This window comes from Capra hircus, chromosome 4, assembly GCF_001704415.2.
Source record: "Capra hircus breed San Clemente chromosome 4, ASM170441v1, whole genome shotgun sequence".
Classification (NCBI taxonomy): Eukaryota; Metazoa; Chordata; class Mammalia; order Artiodactyla; family Bovidae; genus Capra; species Capra hircus.
In genome coordinates this window covers 70,238,305-70,258,966 of record NC_030811.1, presented here as the reverse complement: position 1 = coordinate 70,258,966, position 20,662 = coordinate 70,238,305, and the positions used below count along the sequence as shown (strand labels likewise).

General features: G+C 41.4%; 1 protein-coding gene across 2 annotated transcripts in view; it reads left to right on the top strand.

Moving 5' to 3' along the window:
- The window catches only part of STARD3NL (STARD3 N-terminal like), a 59,848-nt gene that overhangs the window by 31,295 nt on the left and 7,891 nt on the right, over positions 1-20,662 (top strand). For both annotated transcript variants that reach the window (XM_018047198.1, XM_018047199.1), the window contains exons 2-7: positions 3,051-3,333; positions 11,321-11,398; positions 13,976-14,053; positions 15,963-16,016; positions 16,122-16,239; positions 18,816-18,911. In XM_018047198.1, the coding sequence (XP_017902687.1) occupies positions 3,109-3,333; positions 11,321-11,398; positions 13,976-14,053; positions 15,963-16,016; positions 16,122-16,239; positions 18,816-18,911 (649 nt within the window). In that variant the 5' untranslated portion in view covers positions 3,051-3,108. The remainder of the gene's footprint in view (positions 1-3,050; positions 3,334-11,320; positions 11,399-13,975; positions 14,054-15,962; positions 16,017-16,121; positions 16,240-18,815; positions 18,912-20,662) is intronic.

The following is a 20,662-nucleotide window of genomic DNA, read 5'->3' as shown; positions in this document are numbered from 1 at the left end:
AGCCTACTCTGCATTATTGTGTGGGCTAGATGCTAGGCAGGATTTATCTAGTCAATATCTGTTTTGTTTCTGCTGCATATGTACTGAGGTGGTCCCTAAGGACACAAGGGTGTGCAAATCAAATTGGAGGGCTTTAAGGAACACTTCAGCTAGTAGGAGAGATGGGCGAGTTAGTTCAGTTCAGTTCAGTCACTCAGTCGTGTCCGACTCTTTGCGACCCCATGAATCGTAGCACACCAGGCCTCCCTGTCCATCACCAACTCCTGGAGTTCACTCAGACTCACATCCATCAAGTCAGTGATGCCATCCAGCCATCTCATCCTTTGTCGTCCCCTTCTCCTCCTACCCCCAATCCCTCCCAGCATCAGAGTCTTTTCCAATGAGTCAACTGTTCGCATGAGGTGGCCAAAGTACTGAAGTTTCAGCTTTAGCATCATTCCTTCCAAAGAAATCCCAGGGCTGATCTCCTTCAGAATGGACTGGTTGGATCTCCTTGCAGTCCAAGGGACTCTCAAGAGTCTTCTCCAACACCACAGTTCAAAAGCATCAATTCTTCAGCGCTCAGCCTTCTTCACAGTCCAACTCTCACATCCATACATGACCACAGGAAATACCATAGCCTTGACTAGATGGACCTTAGTCGGCAAAGTAATGTCTCTGCTTTTGAATATACTGTCTAGGTTGCTCATAACTTTTCTTCCAAGGAGTAAGCGTCTTTTAATTTCATGGCTGCAATCACCATCTGCAGTGATTCTGGAGCCCAAAAAAATAAAGTCTGACACCGTTTTCACTGTTTCCCCATCTATTTCCCATGAAGTGATGGGACCGGATGCCATGATCTTCGTTTTCTGAATGTTGAGCTTTAAGCCAACTTTTATCTTAAGTGGCATATCCACAAGCTTGTGGGAGCTTGGAAGAGATGTACTTGGCCTTGCCTGGGGATAGGAATGTGGGGAGTATTTCAGGGAAGTCTTCCTGAAGGAATTGACACTTGAACTGAATAGTTCTGAAGGACATGGTTAAGATGAAGTCCTGTAGTCGTAGAGCAGAAAAGGAGATAGGAATGTGGGGAGTATTTCCAGGAAGTCTTCCTGAAGGAATTGACACTTGAACCGAATCTTTCTGAAGGACATGGTTAAGGTGAAGTCCTGCAGTTGTAGAGCAGAAAAGAGGCTTTAGAAGTATCTTCCACTTTACTCATTAAAAGGAAGCTTTCACTCCCTTTTAAAATTTCAGTCTGTCCCAAACAGAGGTCCATCTGATAAGAGTCAAGCTTCTCAGAGCAGTCTGTGCCGTGGGTAACTTTACTATTAAAGCCATTGCAAATAGCATCTAAACATTCTAGCTAATTAGCAGTTATATAAACATACGTATGAAAAATAAGGTAATGATTCTCATTTCCCAAGTCAGGTGTACAACGCTGCATGATGTCAGTTTTCAGTTGGAAATAGCCTCAGATTTCTCGGCTATTGGTGTTTGCTGTCCTTTTTCATTGATGAGGGGAAAGGAGAATCAGTAAGACTAAGAAAAGGATCCAATTACCTTGCAAATGGTTTTCTTCCAAAAAACAGTCCTCTGTTTGATTTGTGACTTCTTTAGATTTTCTGTACAGTTTAGTGGATTTGAGCCATTGATATGACAATAAATTATTTAAAAAACAAGTACAGCCCTATTAGCACGACTCAGGCCAAGACCACGCTTGAGCCCGCTAGTCACTTTTTCGTTCCTTTTGCTTGGGAGTAATCACTGACCCAGCCTCTAATGACACAGATCAACTTTTGCTTTGAAGGTCTACAGTTAAGTTCCTTTAGATTACCAGAAGTAGGGTTACAGGATCAAGAAATACAAATATTTTAAAGTATCATAGGTCATATAACCAAATGGCTTTCAAAAATGTTATGTCATTAAGTCACTACACTGTATGAACATGTGGGAAGCACTTTTGTTCCTGAGTGTGGGGATGGAGAGAAATGAGTGTGCGGAAGGGGAGAAATGAGAAGCCAGGCGTAAAGATAGAGAGACTTTAGGGAAATTACGGCAATGTTTTGAAGTGGTATTTTGCCCACCTGAAAAGTGTTCTTTCTCTGGACTTTGCCACTCACCCCATTGTGGCAGAAAGGAGAGCATGGGAGCCTTGCGCTGGTTAAGCTCTGGACGTAAGTGACACACATTACACTGGCCAAAGGAAGGCACCAGGTTCAGCAGAACCGGGGGTGTATAATCCTCCCTCAGGGAGAGCTAATGTAGGAAAGGAAACCAGAATAGTTAGCAAAGAAAAATACCATCCAGCGTAATACTCCCTATTTGCTGACTTTGCCCCATCCTTGGGGAGATCAGATCATTCAGATTTTCAATCTTTTATTTAGTTTAGAAGCACATGCTTGAGGGGAGGGATCCTGTGTCTCCATATGGGACAGTGATTGTTGCAGTTATCAGTGGGGTGTTTGCATATGATAAACTTCTTAGGGTGGGCATAGTTCTTTTCTAAGGAGAGATGCGGAAACGTACTTATTAACAGGTAACAGAAATGCAAATTTGGTTTATTAGATACCTGTGGTGGAAAGCAGTTCCTCTATAGGAAGTACATTTTTTCATAGCTGATTTACGTGTTTCTGTTACACGCTCTCAGTGAAGCTGTTCGGTAAATGTTTCCTGGTCCACAGGGAGTGACACTGACAGAATTGTAGCAGTTTTCTGCCTAGTGCAGCAAGGGAGCTGCCTTGGCTTGTTCACCCAGAGGCATGCTCCAGGTTCCAGGCACACATTTTTGTTGTGGTTAACAACCTGTCTTTACCGTTTACTGTAAATTTGTTTTCTTCTTTATTGACAGTCTTTTCCATAACAGTTTTTTTTTTGGAGTAGTATCGATGGATAATATCAAGAATTGCTTCTCATTTCACTTTCTCACTGTGTCTTCATCAGGACAGAAATGTCTTCAGTTTAGACACCCTGATGCTCAGAGAGATGAACTGTTGCACGGGGATGGGGGTCACACTGCAGTATCAGGTGGGCTATGATTTAATGTGGTGTCTCTCTTCCGTTCCCCAAAGATCTCTTCCCTCGAGGGATGGTGAAGTTGGAGAGAGGCTCCTTTAACCCTCCTGCAGGATGAACCCCCTGCCAGAAGACATGGAGAATACTCTCACGGGGAGTCAGAGCTCACACGCTTCGGTGCGCGACGTCCACTCCATCAACCCTACGCAGCTCATGGCCAGGATCGAGTCCTATGAAGGAAGGGAGAAGAAGGGCATATCTGATGTCAGGAGGACTTTCTGTTTGTTTGTCACCTTTGACCTCTTATTTGTAACATTACTGTGGATAATAGAGTTAAATGTAAGTGGGTTTTGTTTTTGTTTTCTGTGACATGATATGAATTGTTTCCAGCGACAAAGTTGTTTCTTACTTTTCTCATCATTTCTGTCTCACTTTCATGAATTCCATCTTTCTTTGAAATGAGGCATTCTTGATCTTCTCCAGTTGATTTGAACTTTCCTTGTTTTTTACTGTTATTGTTTAAAACAAACCTAGTTAGTTTAAAATGTATTTTGTTGTTATGAAAGTTGAATTCATGGGGTTTTATTTTATAACAGGAGTTGGCAAACTGCAGTCTGAGAACCGAATTCAGGCAGCCTGGTTTTATAAATAAAGTTTTATTGCAACATAGTCCTGCCCATCTGTTTACATATTGTCTGTGGCTGACTTTCGTACTGAGTGGTTGAGTTGAGTAGTTTCGACAAAGTCCATTTGGCCACAGTGGGAAAACTTTTTATCCCCTGGCCTTCTAAAGAAAAAAAAAGTGCTGGTCCTTGCTTCAAAGAAGTGTAGCATGCTTCTAGAATATGTTTTAATGTTACATCTGCTTTGTAGTTCCTACATTTAAGATTTTTACATGCACTTATTTTTTATCTTTTTTCAAAGAGACTATTTATTCATATTTTATCCAGAAGAAATCCTAGAGACATGTGGAGGTTTGTTTTGTCAGCTTTCTGTGGTTATATTGCCAAATAATTGTCTAGACCAGTACTGTCCTTGTTCATGTGCTCAGTCGTGTCTGACTCTTTGTGACCCCGTGAACTGCAGCATACCAGGCTTCCCTGTCTCTCACTATCTCCTTGAGTTTGCTCAGACTCACGTGCACTGTCAGTGATGCCATCCAACCATCTCATCCTCTGTCGCCCCCTTCTCCTCTTGCCCTCAATCTTAGCCAGCATCAGGGTCTTTTCCAATGTCCTAGTGAAATACAATGCAAGCCTTATATGTAATTTTAAGTTCTCTAGTTGTTACACTTCATAAAAGTAAAAATAAACAGGTGATACTCACTTTAGTAATATATTTTATTTACCCAATATATCTGTTTTCTTGAAAACCGTGCCTTTGACTGTTTATATTTCTTATAAGCACAGGGGGGATCTCTTTCAGAATGCTTTCCTCTCAGGCAAAAATTGTCCGTTTCCTTTACTGTCAGCAGTTCATTTATTTCAAAGAAATATTTGCTAAAGCCTGGGTAGCAAGTTATTAGCCATTGTTTGTTATTAAGAGGTTGCTCTTTGCAGGCATGGTGCTAGGTGCTTTACAAGAAATTTATTAAAATATAGAAAATATGAAAGGATGCTGAGATTCCTGTTAGAAAATTATTTTTAATTTTGCCTCATAATAGAGTGAGTGTCTAAATCTAAAGCGATTAGCATTCTGATTCATACCAAGAATTTCTGTTTTAGATTTTAGACTCTTAATGATTAGCATCATTGGAGTCATTTAATTTCATCATAAATTCTAATAGAGGAATAAAGCTCTTTTTGAAAACAGATATATACTCATATTAGAAAATAAAAAGCTGTTTTTTTTTAAGAAGAGAAGATTGGCTCTAGAATCAAGGTCATGTGCAATATGAATCTGCTGTTAGGTTTCTGTTCACAGATTGTCCGTCTTTTAATCTAACTCTGTGGGTGTGCCCTATTATTATTTAAAGCCAGAGAAGCCGGCGATACGACAACAGTAATTTCAAGTGTCTCTTTTTACTATGTGTTGCATCAAAGAACATATTTCATTTGATATATTTTCAAAACAATCAGCTGTGGAATGAGAGATGAAAAAGGAATACACCTTTTAATAGGAAAGCTTAACAGTTTTAAGGAAGCACACTTAACATTATTATAGTGATAGCACAAAATCAAGGCGTTTGTTGGTTTGCCACTGATATGATCGCGCTGAGTGCGTTTTAAGTAAGAGAAGCTGTGGTTTGGGGCTGTGGTGGGTCATGGGGTTACACTTCTCCCTTCCTTCCTTCCTTCCTTCCTTCCTTACTGCTTTGAGGAAATTAGAATGGAAGTGAAGTAAGTGGAATGCTCCCTGTTTCATTCATCATAAGGGACCTGTTTCCATCTGCATGCAACTTGTTATAAATGAAAAATCACCAGGCCTAGCAATTGAGAAATGTGTTTTTATCCTCACTTTTCCCCTGACTGCCAGTTTCCCGATTTGTAAAAAGATCAAAAAAGAGTATATGATCTTTAAGATAGTATATCTTGACTTTCTTAGAGAGGCTATTTTTTTCCTCTAAAGGCACATTTAATTTTCTAGTTCTATTTGTTTAGAATCGTCAGTCCTGACCATCCCTTTTCTTTTGTTGTCTGTTTCTGTAAACCTCTCTAATCACTCAGGTCCGTTGTTGTTTTTACATGCTTATACATTTACTGAGTGCCAAGACACAGGATTCTGATTGAGGTGTTGCAGGCTTCACAGAAAGCTACAGATTTAAAGTTTAGCTGAAGAGATATAACAGGTATCTTACATTGCCTCCTGGTGTTAATCTTTAAAAGAGGAAAGAAACAGCATAAAGGGAACTTAGGCCTTCAAAGGAATATGAGGGCCCAGATGTTCTAAGCAATCATAGCAATAACCAAAAGACTTTGCCTTCACATACAATTTCCAAGTTGGCCACTTTCCTCCTGGCTCCAGGGAGCTGACTGGCACCAACCCAGCCTGGAACACACGGCCTGGGCGAGCTGGAGCGGCCTAAGAGCACCGTGGTTAATTTTCCTGCTCAAAGACCTTGGGGTGGCTGATTTCTTTGGGTCCGGTTGAAGGGATGGTTCTGGTTCTGTGTCAGACCTTTTGGTACATGCCTGAGTAGACTGATTTCTCAAATTAGATCTAGAATTCACCGTTGGCTTGGTGTGCCTGAAGATTCTATTTCTCTTTTCCCCTAGACTCTTAGACTGACAGGGATGGGGATCAAAATGGCAGCAGAAGAGAAATCATTTTTCTTTCTCAGCTTTTGATACCTGGGTTAAGATTATAGATCAAGAAAGGCCATTATCAGTGCTTATTGCCTGTCTTACTATATTTTCCAACTGATGTATTTGAAAGGGCCAGGATGCTTCTGGTTTGCCTTGGAGCCATCATGACCAGCTGTGTGGCCTCAGGCAAGCCATTTAAGTTCTCTGAACCTTGGTTTCTCAGTCAGGTAACTGAGCTGATACCTGTCTTGCCTTCCTTGTGACTTCTTGTGAGGATCAAATAATAAGATATATACCACAGCCCCTTGGCAGTTATGAAGCTCTGTGTAACTATAGATTGTGTAAAGCCCTATAGATTATGTAAAGCCCTAAAGTAAATTTTAGGGCTTCCCGGGTTGTGCAGTGGTGAAGAACCTGCCTGCCAGTGCGGGAGATGCAAGAGACATGGGTTTTTGATCCTCCGGTCAGGAAGAGCCCCTGTGGTAGTAAGTGACTATCCACTCCAGTACTCTTGCCTGGAAAATTCCATGAACAGAGGAGGCTGTCAGGCCATAGGGTCCATAGGGTCGCAGACAGCCACACACACTAAAAGTAAGTTGTCCCCAGAAACAGAAATAAACAAGTTGCTTCTTATTCTCTCATTACTGTTACACTTACGTTTCAGGTGTTCATTATCCTACTGATTCTGATTTTATTATTTCACTGTCACTATGTTCTGTGGTTAAACTGTGACCACCAGTGATAACAGAAATTCACTGGAAGAGTTCAGTGGATTGGGAATTATCTGAAGAGTGAGTGGAGGAGATGAACTGAATTGTGTATGGAAGGAATTGTGTGTTGGTAGAAGGAATTGGGGATAGAAGGATGATGTAGGATCAGATGGTGGGACCAGTGGGGAGACAATTTGGTGAAGGAGGTGAGCAGAAGCACTGAGGCAAGAGTGTGCTTGTGTGTGTGTGTGTGTGTGTGTGTACGGTTTGCGGAGGGGACAGGGGCAGACAGAGAAAATATTAGCCTGGCTAGAAATAAGGTTCCCATAGGAAACAAAATTGTCTAGGTAAGTTGGTTCCAGACTATTGAAAATATTAAAACAGCTACAGAGAAGTGTTGGACTTCCTGCAGTTGTGAGCTCAGATAGATTCTAGAGCAGATTGAAAAACACAGTTTTGAGATCTTCCAGAAGTTAATGACTCATACTCCACATCACTGTTTGGATGCTTAACGTGACATGCTCCCCAGTGACACACACATCCCTGCTTTCCTTCGCTTTGTTCTTTAACAGGAAATGATACCCAGATGCTCAGGCCAATGGTTAAGACTCATCCTTGATTGATTTGCTTGGTTTATTTTGTCTTTCTCATGCCTCCTATCCTTAAAAGTAAGGCCTGTCAAATCCGCCTGCAAAACACACTCACAACATAACCTCTTCTTTCCATTTCTACCATTACCCACCCTTGACCAAGCAACTCATCCAAACTATGGCGCCCTGTCTGAGCCTGACCAGTTTACCTGCTTCCGTGCTTGTGTGTGTGTGTGTGTTAGTGGCTCAGTCGTGTCCAACTCTTTGTGACCCCATGGACTGTAGCTCACCAAGCTCCTCTGTCCATAGGATTCTCCAGTCAAGAATACTGGAGTGGATAGCTATTCCCTTATCCAGGGGATCTTCCCAACCCAGGGATCGAACCCAGGTCTCCTGCTTTGCAAGCAAATTCTTTACCATTTGAGCCACCAGGGAAGTCCTGGATTCCACTCCTGCCCTCCCCAAATCCATTCTGATAGAAGCCAGAGTGACTTTTAAAGTAGAATAAGTAGAAATATAAATCAGATAACATTTTCTGTTTAAAACTTTTCACTGACCTATCAGAGCACTTAAAATCCAAAGCCCCCAAGAAGCCAACCCCAATTTCCTTTCCCACCCTTGGTTCCTGGCCCACCTAGGTCAGCCAGACTTCTATTCACAGAATGGAACAAAGCTCTCTTCTGTCTTAGACCCATTCTTCTATATGAATTGGTTCGTTTCCTTCATCTTGATGTAGATTTTGTCTTACTATGCTAGTATCAGTCATTTCAACTGATTTAATTCATTTAAAATCAGTCACCAAGGGAAGATTTCCATGACCACCCATCACAAAGGAGTCAACAGTTATTCCGCCACACTGTCCTGCTTCTGACCTTTTAGCACTGATTTTCTTTTTTCCTTTTTTTCTGATTTTCTTATGTGTCATCTGTCTGCACTTGCTAGAATGTTAGTTCCATAAAGACAGATACTCATTTGTTTACTGAAGTATTTCCTGTGTGTAGAATAGTCCTTGGCACTCACTAGGTGCTCAGCAAATACTTGGTGAATGGATCAAGTTCGTAGCAGTGGTTTGCATATTAAATTCCAGGCAGATTGATAGTAAGAATGTTAACTCAGAAGTTTTTGGAGGAACTCCACGGAAGGTTGTAGAAGTAGAAAAGAAACAGCTAACTTGAGAGACATACTAAAGGAAGAAATATAATGATTTGTTGATAAGCTGATTTTATCACCCCAGTATCCAAAGATGACTCTTAGGATTTCTAAGGACAGAATCTAGAATAACAGTACCAGTTCTGACAGAACCATGATTGGGAAGGGGGGGTCCATGGAAAATTAAAGATGAATCTGTTTGGGACATCTTGTACTAGAGGCCAAGATTTTGAAGGAAATTTGAGTGTAAGTTAGGGTTGAAGTGAAGTTGCTCAGTCGTGTCCGACTCTTTGCGACCCCATGGACTGTAGCCTACCAGGCTCCTCCGTCCATGGGATTTTCCAGGCAAGAATACTGGAGTGGGTTGTCATTTCCTTCTCCAGTTGGGGTTAGGGATACAGATTTTACTCTATTTAAGTTCTTCTTTTGTGCACATGCTCAGTTGTGTCTGACTCTGTGACCCCATGGACTGTAGCCCACCAGACTCTGTCCATGGAATATTCCAGGCAAGAATACTGGAGTGGGTTGCTACTCCAAGGGATCTTCCCGATCCATGTCTCCTGTGTCTCCTGCATTGACAGTTGGATTCTTTACCACTGAGGCACTGGGGAAGCCCTTTCTCTATCTAAAGGCAACATGAAATGACAGTTTATTTTAAAGTTTATGGATACTGAGGAGAACCTCTTTCTACTGGCTTGTTATTGCAGAACTGTATCAGCAGCTTTGATTCCTGTTCTCTCAGCCAGGAGGGTTGGTTTCTGTGTGGTAGAGAATGCCTCTTTCCCATAGTCTACTTGGAATAGTCATTTTTTAGAATATTTTGGATATTAAGTTTCCCTGGTCTGGAGAGACACAGCAGTGAAACTAGACGGTTGGTTTTCAGTTATTTTTCCTTGCTCCCAGGGTTTTAATTCTGTTCATTGGTAAAGGCTTATAGTCAGGTCTGTAGCTCTTCTGCACAAATTACACAGAAATCTAAGCCTCCTCAACAAAACAGTGTTCATTATATATTCCATTTTTATAACAAGTACAGTTGACCTTGGACAGTGCAGGGGAGGAGATATATTGTATAATCTATAGCCAGCCCTCCATATCCATGATTCCCCCACACCCGTGGATTCAATCAACTGTGGACTATGTAGGACTGTAATATTTAGAGTTGAAAAATAGCCACCTGTAAGTGGACCCATGCAATTCAAATCCCTGTTGCTCAAGGGTCAACTGTACTTGAAAAGGTATCTAAGCCAAAAGGATTCTTTCTTCGTGTCAACTTTTACTCTAATACGACCGATTAGTAAATCGTAGTAAATCCCTGGTAGCTCAGCTGGTAAAGAAATCACCTGCAGTGCAGGAGACCCCAGTTCAATTCCTGGGTTGAGAAGATCTGCTGGAGAAGGGATAGGCTACCACTCCAATATTCTTGGGCTTCACTGGTGGCTCAGATGGTAAAGAATCCGCCTGCAATGCAGGAGACCTGGGTTTGATCCTTGGGTTGGGAAGATCCCCTGGAGGAGAGCATGGCAACCCACTCCAGCATTCTTGCCTGGAGAATCCCTATGGACAGAGGAGCCTGGTGGGCTACAGTCCATGGGGTTGCAAAGAATCAGACACGACTGAGCAACTTCCACACACACACACACTAGTAAATCGTACAAAGATATTCCTTATTGACTTTTCCCCCTTTTTTCTTTTACCCAGATCTCTGGTTAATTGTCCTCTAATTTGTCCTCAGACAACTGCACTGGTTTGTCAAGACCAGCAGTGTCTGTACTACAGATTGGAAACTTGAATTTGCTATTGTACATTATGTTCCCTATTATCAGCTAATTCACGAGTCCTCACAGTTACAGAGGGTCTGCTTGGGCCCTTTCTTAGCTGTCAGAGATATGTTCCTTTCTGATTTTTTTTTTTTAAGAATACTACTTTTAAAAAAGTAGTATTCTTTGTAGTTTGATATGCAGAATTTTAAACTTGATCATTTAAAATTCATCTTGACAGAATTGGGAGAGGACAGAAAATTTATCATAATAGGTTTACTTTACATCATCTACTATAACTTTGTCACATATGATTGTAGGTCTAGCTTAGCCTTCGTTCTTTTATCTATTCAAGAGTGCAGAATTTTAAAATGCTAGGAGCAAATAGGAACAACCAGGGAGATTTTTTACATTTCTGTTCTGTGTCATGATAACTGTTGTCATGGATGTTTGCTAAGCGATTAGGGGACAACTTGGCCTTCCAAGACTTAAAATAGTGAAGAGTGATCAGAAAGTGAGGGAAACCCTGGATAAATGTTAAATTGTCTTCCATCAAAATACATGTTTGTATGATTGAAGACATTCTCTTATAAGAGAAAAAAATCATGTTTAACATTTTAGTGTGCCAAAATATAAGCTATAGCAGGGCATTGTTTGCCATTATCTATTTGTTGAATTCAGAATTGAAGTGGGAAATGCCCTTCACCATTTTTCTGTTCGAAATATGAGGGTTCTGACATGTTTTAAAATTTCTGGTGGTTGTTCTCTGTCTTCTGAAGAAGATAGAGAAGTGTTTGTAAAACCTTACTTGTATGTTCTCCTGTTTTATTTTCGCACATAACACTCTCATTTTCATTTCTTCCTGTCCTTCCCAGGTGAATGGAGGTATTGAGAACACGTTAGAGAAAGAGGTGGTGCAGTATGACTATTACTCTTCTTATTTTGATATATTTGTAAGTATTCTCTGTTGTATATTTCAGACATGATGAGACTAAGCAAAAGGCAGATTTCCTCTCAGTAGACCTTTCTATGCAATTCTTTTTTCCTCTTTTAAACATTATCTTTCCCCTGAACCATTCATTGCTCTCTCTGGTCATTTCAAGGAAAGAAAAGATTAATGAGAAATAAGGGAGCACAGCAGAAGAAGCCATTCAGATTTTCCTTTATTCTTTCAAAAGTAGCTGAGATAGAAGCCATCAGCAGATGCTAAAAAGGGAAATTTACCTGTTTATATAATAGCACAGTGAAAATGCCATTCCTTTTCTGTCTTGTGGCAGATTTCTGAGTGTATTTTTAATAATAATTCTGTTTCATTTTTCCATAATAGGAGTTTTTGAGAAAACTTATGTATTGACAATCTTGGGCAACATTAGTCAATTGTAGAATTGTATAGATGCAGTTATCTGTAGTTGAGGTGTTCATTTTAGTCAAAGGAATATTTGTAGTATCTTTCTAGGATGCACTGTGACTTTGAATGGGTTTGATAGATCTCCATGGTATCTTTTTACAGGTGATAGTGTGAATAAGTCAGCTCTCAGCATTGTGTTACACAGTATAGGCAATTAAAATTCATTAAAAATTCCCCCCAATTCACTTTAACTACTTTATTCACTATCCTGAGAAGCTGTGTGCACAATGATTAAGACCCTTACAGTCAGCAAAACCTGGGTTTTATTCACAACACAGTCACTAATTGTATATCTTTGCATGTATTAAGTCTAAACTTCAGTTTGCTTGTATTTGAAATGAAATCATCATAGTTCTGAAAATAAAATAATACCCAGAAAACACTTAGCCCAGTGAAAGGTATGTTTCAGAAGCTCAGAGATTTACCTCTAATCATTGTTACCATCATCATTAGTTTTGATTGAGAATATTAATGGTTATATTTTCTAGTGGCTGTTGAAATGCTCTAAAAAGTCTGGCTTTGTTTTGTTTTTGTGACTTACCCTGCTGAAGTGTGTAGCAGGAAAGAGATGGGATTCCCAGTAAATAGAGATCCAGGTTCCTTATCATCATCCCCTTGCAATCTGAGTAGATTCCATTTTCATCTGTACAGTATGTTAGTGTTCCAGTAAGATTGTTTTGAAAAAGCGTTTGGCTACCACAGAGTATTTGGAAAACCACTGATATAATTTAATCTGCTTTTCCAGAGGAAGACATTGAGTCTCATGGGTCAGTGTCTTGACCTACCCCACATCACTGAATTTGTGGCAGAGCATGTTAGATCCTAAATCTCTTGATAATTTTTTTCTGTAAATCTATTGACATGTAATAACAAAATTGACTTCTCTCTTTCCTTTTATTTCCTCTGATGAATTTGTCTTCAGTAGTCTGAGCCAGGAATTCTTAGGAAGCCAAGTTAATCCTCTGGCCAGATCTCTGGCCAAGGGTTGTCTGAACTCTGCTTCGAGAGTTAATGATATTGGACAATTAGGTGGGACCTATTAGCTCAGCTTGGAAAGACTGTCACGCCTGGCCTTGGAAATGGACACAGCCTCCAGGAAACCCTGGGATCTGGGAGACTTTGAGATAAAGGAATAAAGATTTATGCTTTTGCCAAGTCCAGAATGCAGAGATAGGAGTAGGATAAAGAAACTAAATGGTGAGCACATTACTGGTAAACCCATTTTTAGTGAAAGCTGCAAATTGAAACAAATATAGCTGCAAACTTCATTTACATGAAAGGGTCTTGAGTGAGGTCATACAGTCAGTGATAGCAATGAAGTTGTCAGCTTCCAGCCCTTCACCAGTTTTGATTAGTAAGGAACAGTTGGCAGACCCCTACCCTGAGGCATTACTCAAGAGCCACCTGACTTCTTACTACTCAGAATAAGCATATTTTTCAAGTAAAATAGGTAAAATTTTATTCTATGTTTATTCCTTAGTAAATGAGGATTACTAAGACAATTAGACTAGTGGCTAAGAGCCTGATCTTTGAAATCAGGCTACCTGGGTTCAATCTTGGCTTCGTCCTAAGATTGTGTGGCCTTGGACAGTTTCTGTATCCATCATAATAGTTGCTGACTCATGGAATTGCTGGGGTGGGGGATTATGTGGGACAGTGATGCACATAAAACCTTTCACAAAAGTCCCTAAACCATGGTGAACAATCAGAGGGTAGCTCCTGGGGTTGCAGAACTCTAGCAACACCCCAGTAACTCAAAGCTTTCCAGCGGACTTCACTAACAATCCGGTATCAAAAGTGAGTGGAAAGGTGCTTGGAGTGGAAAGTTGACTTTGAAAACATTCTCTCCAACCTTAAAAGGATATCAGAAATCTATGTGGACTCAAATAGAAAGGTAAAAGAAACACCTCACTATATATTCTTTTGTTGGGAGTCCCTGTCTATGCGATATTGCACAAATTCTAGAGCAGAGATCCCAAACTGGTCTATAGCCCAGTACCCGTCTGTGACAGTTTTCAACTAAATCAGAATAAGGAAAACACTTTGGTGGGTTCTTCATAAAACTTAATGTATACCTTTGTGTATATTCCTGAAAACTTGTCTTTTTTTTTTTTTAATATAGCTTTTGGCAGTTTTTCGATTTAAAGTGTTAATACTTGCATATGCAGTGTGCAGACTGCGCCATTGGTGGGCCATAGCGGTGAGTATGCCTGGTGAGTGGTTCCCCCCTCCAGTGCTGGTGGCCAAGGCCTGCTCACAAGTGGGCTGAGCTGGGGGCATGTATAGTTTCCATCTGAGTTGAATCCCCCTGGCTTCTCCTGAATCCCTGTCCTTCACACCTCGGTAGGTTTTGTTCTCCAGGGCTTCTCTCCAGAGGTGATGAGTAACTATCTTTATTGCTATGGAAACTGAGACAAATGAGGAATCCAGGGGGGCCTAGCAGTGACTGTGGTCCAAGCACCAGCCCACCCTCTACCTCATTTTGCAAATGAGAGATAAGTTCATTCCCTCTGTCTCAAAGAAGTTTGGACCATTTCCCCTTGAAAACTTCTTGGTGATTTTTCGCCATTTGGTCTCTGCTGATTTTGATCCCTGCCTTCCTCCCTGTGATACCCGCCTCCCTCCAGTCTTGGAGGTAAAAGTTCCCTTTTATTGCTGCCTTCAGATTTCTAGAAGGCAGTGGCGTTTTTTACTCACCTCCATTTCCTGGCATCCAGCCCAGAACTTTGGCACAAGCTCTTCTCAATAAATATTCATTGGTTGAAAGAAGAATTATAAGCAATTCTGCCTGAATTATTTTCGCCATTTCCATGGACCTCTGAACAGTCACCTTGTTGAGAGCTCTAAACAAAGCAGGTATATGGGGGAAGCTCCTCAGACTGGAAGACTTGGGCAGGACTAAACTGTGTGGAACCTTGGTCTGTGTGGGCCTGGCACAGGCTTGTCCAGCTGGGCATGGAGTTGTGCACTGTCCTAAGAGGGCATCCACCATGTGCCTTGTCTGCCTGGACCATCTCTTCTGAGCATCCACAGAACCCTGGGCTGCTGTCAAACCATCCATTGAACCCCAGGCTCACATTTCATGGATGAGGCCATCAGTTTCAGTCAGACTCAGCTCCCTTTCCTGAATGTACGCTATTGCTGATCCCAAACAGCTGTGATGGTTGTCACTTGCCCATTTTTCCAGCCATCCCAATTTGGGACATTCTGTTCAGTTTCCATGATGTGTACTGGTATCTTTCAGAAAATCTGTCTCAATGTTTGTTTTAGAAAGTGGTTGACTGTGCAGTGAGTTTTAAGAAAACTTCTTCAACCTCTAGCTTGAAATTATCAAAGGGTCACTTTAAGCACATCCATTTTATTGTTTCTGATTCTTGTTTCTAAAAACATTTACAGAGAGGGGGCCAGGCAGCTGGAAGGAGTCAGCTGGTTCCTGAAAAGTACTTGGTGTCAGCCAGAAAAATTAATTAGTATCAGAATGTAAGATGCCTCCTCTCCCAATGCTGGGGTATCTGTGTGTGTATGTATTAACATGTATATGTGCATGTGTGTGTGTGTGTCTGTGTGTTGTGTTTTGCTAACAAAACTGACTCTGCAACTTTATTAATAGTGACCAAGTATGACACCTGGTATTTCTTGACCTCCATTTTGTCAGTCAAGACTCCTGTTGGCATTCACTTTGGTTAGGTTTCTTATTGCTGCATATATTAGTTAGAGGATGAAGACACAAGGCCCAGGTCCTGTGGGAATAATCTCTGGGCTTCCTGAGCCCTGGGGGAGCCCTGCCTCACTTTCACTGGTCCCTTCTACGCAGAGACATCTTTACATGTTGTACCCTCCAGTGGACAGAATTGAGTTTCCCAACATAGCAGCCTGTGGGTGAAGGGAAACCTCAAGCTGCCACGCAGGGCATCCGTGCCATGAGGAAGCCCTCTTTGCCCCCATCTGGTTTAGCGGACAGAGGAAGAGTGACATGGGAGGAAGCCAGGTGCGCCAGGGCCTTTTCAAGCATTACCTGATCCTGACTCGGATGGTTCTCCTGCATGAGAGAGATGCCTTTACAGTGCCACATATCTGATTTGAATGTTGCTGGATTATGTGTCTTTCAGTTGACAACAGCAGTGACCAGTGCCTTTTTATTAGCAAAAGTGATCCTCTCAAAGGTATGGCTTTCCACTTTTTTGTGCCATAACTGTCTGTGCTGATGTCTTGTTCTCTAGAATGAGCTCATGGTAACTGTCTCTCTCTCCTGGTCATGTCTGTTCCAGCTTTTCTCACAAGGGGCTTTTGGCTATGTGCTGCCCATCATTTCCTTCATCCTTGCCTGGATCGAGACATGGTTCCTGGACTTCAAAGTGTTACCTCAAGAGGCAGAAGAAGAAAACAGTAAGTTTCTCTCCGAGTTTACCTCCTGAGACTAGCCAGGTTGGGGGAGGGGCTGCAGAGTTCTGGCTTTGTTTTTTTTAGTTTTTTAATTTTTATTTTATATTGGCATATAGTTGATTTACAGTGTTTATTAGTTTCACATGTATAACAAAGTGATTTAGCTGTTCATATACATACATTTATTTCTTTCCAGATTCTTTTCCCATGCAGGATATTACAGAGTATTGAATAGAGTTCCCTATGCTATACAGTAGGTCCTTGTTGACGATTTATCTCATATATATTAGTGTATATATGTAATTGGGATTACCTCCTAGTTCATCCCTTCCTCTCCCACCTTTCCCTTTTGGTAACCATAAATTTGTTTTCTAAGCCTATGAGTCCCTTTCTGTTTTGTTAATGAGTTCATTTGTATCGATTTTTAGATTCCATGTATAAGTAATTATCATATTTATCTTGGTCTGACCTGTTTTACTTAGTATGATGATCCCTAGGTCCAGCCACGTTGCAGCAAATGGCATTATTTCATACTTCTTTTAAGGCTGAGTAATATTTCATTGTATATATGTACCATTCTTCTTTATCCATTTATCTGTCAGTGGACATCTAGGTTGCTTCTATGTCCTGGCTATTGTAAATAGTGCTGCAGTGAACATCAGGGTGCATGTATCTTTTTGAACTATGGTGTTCTCCAGATATATGCCCAGGAGTGGGATTGCTGGATCACATGGTAGCTTTATTTTTAGTTTTTTATACTCCATACTGTTTGTCATCGTGGCTGGGACAATTTACATTCCCACCAAAAGTGTAGGAGGGTTCTGAGATCTGGCTTTGCATGGAGCTGTGGGTGGAGTTAGGCAGATCTGGAGTCTCCGCTCTGCAGGCTGCAGGAGACATTGCTGGAAGAGTTGGATGAAGGGACAGGGACAGGATGTGGCCCCTCGCTCCAGCTGTTAGGGCAGACTTCCCTGGAAGGAAGTGTGAATACTGGTGAAAAAGACATTCCAGCAGCAACAACAGTAGCCAACGCCTCCTTCCCCTCAGACAGGTTGACCTTTTCTCCCTGTTGAGAAAAGGAGCATTTGGTGCCAGGGTAGCAGTTCTACATAGAAGTTTTTGATTCTCCAGAGTCCCCTATCACTGTCCATCCCACAGGTGGTACCTTTGGGCTGCCATGTGAATAACTGAGTGCCTGCAGGGGGACTGTTGATGGGTTGCTGGTGGAGATGGAAAGGAGAAGAGGAAGTTAGCCAGCCAGAGAGATGTTCACCCATCTCAGGCTTTCCATCCTCCTCTGAGTAGAGGGTGAGAGCTGGCATTGTGTGGTCATGAATCCTGTTAAAGTTGTTATCATCTCCTTGTGTGGCTTTGAGCATCATAGCATGTTCACTGGAAATCCAGATGATTGAACTTTAGACTGGGATTCTTCTCTGCATAATGGCCTTAGTGGAAGCACACACATTCCACCTGTCCCCTTAGACACATATAATCAAAGTTCAAAGCAGAGACTCAGACAGTTGTAAAACTTGCTGTTTTTATGTTCTCTCAGTCATCTGGCTGGATTTGCCCCACCTAATAGGCAAAAAAAATTTTTTCTTATGTCTTACAGAAAGTTAAACATGATTATAACCTCAAGATATAGTAGAAGGAAAAATAACCTTGTAAGTGGTTTTATTTTTCAAAAGTTCATATACAAAGATGAAATCGATGAGAAAAGAATTATCATTCAAGAAGAGATTTTAAAACACATTAATCAGACTAAGATCCATCTTCTATCCTGTGCCCTCTCTTCTTTTATGAAACTGTATTATGGAAAAGGGACAAGTAAAGCTAAATGAAGCCACTTGTTAAAAAGAGGAATTCCATGGTAATTCAGTGGTTAGGACTCTGGGCTTCCACTACAGGGGGTGTGGGTTCAGACCCTGCTTAGGGAACTAAGATCCCTCGTGCTTCCAGGCCTGGCCAAAAGTAAAAAAAATAAAAATTGTTTAAGTTGTATATAAACATCAAACTGAACTTTAGTGAAAGTATGTCAACTGTTCATGTGACTGAGGCTTGCATGCCTGTGTGATTAAACTAAAGTCACTAATAAAGCAAAACACATAATTAGTGAAAACATTGAAAATAGCATTTATTTTCACTGTAACCAATATTACATGCACATCTAGCACCTGCTGTTTGGCCTGGTGCTTCCTCCAGCTCTATCTCGGTGTAACTCAGCTTTAGCCAGAAGAATGCATTGTCGACAGCCTCTCTGCTAGTGTTTTTTTTGCTTTTATGTTGGCATTTCTCTAACCAGATGTAGACTGGAGGCCATTTGTACAAGCTCATGAGTTCTTTTTTCTGTTTGGCTTTGTGCTTTGGTTTTGATGTTGTTGATTTCTATAGGGAAGTAGGTATTTCCAGATGGGAAGATTCTATTAACACTTAGTTTTTGGTTGAAAGATTTTTCAAAGTACCCTATCCTACTAAGAGTTTTAAAAGTGTAATAATAACACTTTTATTTTGTTTAACCTGGCTACAAAGCTACCAGAACAGTGGCATCATTCCCAGCATCTGAATTTCTTCTCTTCCAGGACTCTTGATAGTTCAAGATGCCTCGGAGAGGGCGGCGCTGATTCCTGGGGGTCTTTCTGATGGTCAGTTTTATTCTCCTCCTGAATCTGAAGCAGGTAGAAAATTTGATTTATCATTTATGTTTTTGTCTATCATTCAAAAGCTTCCCCCCCTCACCTAACCCCGTGTACTTCTCAATACGCTTAGCAAACATTTAACATACCAGACATTTAGGATGTGAATATAAATAAGATGTGGTCTTGATGTGCAACTCATGATGAGATGCAGAGATGCAAAAATAAACATGATAGAGGGCCTTACACACTGATATGTGAACAGGGGAGAGTCTTGATGCTCTGTTATCTGTCACCCCCTGATTGACCTTCCTCCAGAATCCCCCATGTCTGAGAGCACCACCCACCCCTTTGCCCATGTCAGAAACCAGAGCCTCACTGGGGACTCCGCCCCTTTCCTATGGCCCATAGTTCACAATGCCATTTTGAACCTCTTTGTTGCTACCTCCTTGATTTCATTTAAATTGTCATCACTTCTGTTTCTGCAGCAGCCTCCTCCTCAGTTGCCTTCTCCCAACCAGCCACCATAATACCATGTTAGATAGAATGACTGCATTGTTCTAAGGGTTCCTCATAACCTCTCTAAGGAGGTTAAAGTCTCATTATCCCTGTTTTAGAGATCAGCAAGTTGAGGCCCAGAGAGGTGAGATAGTTCATCCAATATTACGCAAAGAGTAAGAGGGTGGAGCTTGGACTTGAGCCCCAGCTCCAGGGCTAGCATCTATGATCACAGCTAATAAATGCAAATTTTATATATTTTTAAATATTAGCAAAATTGACCATGTTATTATTCCCTTGCCTAAAAGCCTTCAGTGACACAAAAGATTAAGAAAGTGATTGGATCCTAAGCCTGGCAGGAAGCACCTGTATGTCCACCTACCATGGTCCAAACTCTCCTCTCATTATGCTCCTGTGTGCCATTCTTAGATTTCTGAAAATACACCGGAGCCCCCAGGCCATTGTGCATCTTGCTTGTTCTACCCTTGACATACCTCTGTGGTCCCAGTGTCCACTCAGATGTTGAGAAGCCTTCCTAACCCCACCCTACCATGCCCCCTGACTCCCATCAGTCGTAGGTAGGGCATCTTTTGCTTCATGTTCGTAAGATCCCTTCCACAGCACTGTCATTCTGTGTTGACTGCACTGATTTTGGCAGTGACTTGACCTATTTCTGTTATTAGGTTATAAACTTGAGTTACAGACTACATTATTTTATTCTCACACTACACATAGTAAATATTTTACACATACACACACACACACACACACACACACACACACACGCACACACACACACACAATAGAGTAAAACAAACTCCAGGCAAAAAGAGCCATGTGAAGATCAAAGACATCCCATTGTGACATAGGGAGTCAGGGGAACTTGAAGTAACTTGATATTCTGGACTATTGGTGTTGAATTTAAAAGCAATATAAAAGAAAATCATAGGGCTTCCCTTGTGGTGCAGTGATTAAGAATCTTCCTTTCAATGCAACGGACACTGGTTTGGTCCCTGGTCCAGGAAGATCCAACATGCCACAGCAACTAAGCCCATGTGCCACTGCTGAGCCTGAGCTGTAAAGCCCGGGAGCTGCAGCTACTGAGCCCATGCATTGCAACTACTGAAGCCCGTGACCTAGAGCCTGTGCTCTGCATCAAGAGAAGTCGCTGCGATGAGAAGCCCATGCACCACAACAAACAGTAAAGCCTGCAGGTAGCAACAAAGACCCCGCCCAGCTAAAAAGTCAAATAAATAAGTAAATCTTAAAAAACAACAACAACAAAATTTTAGAGT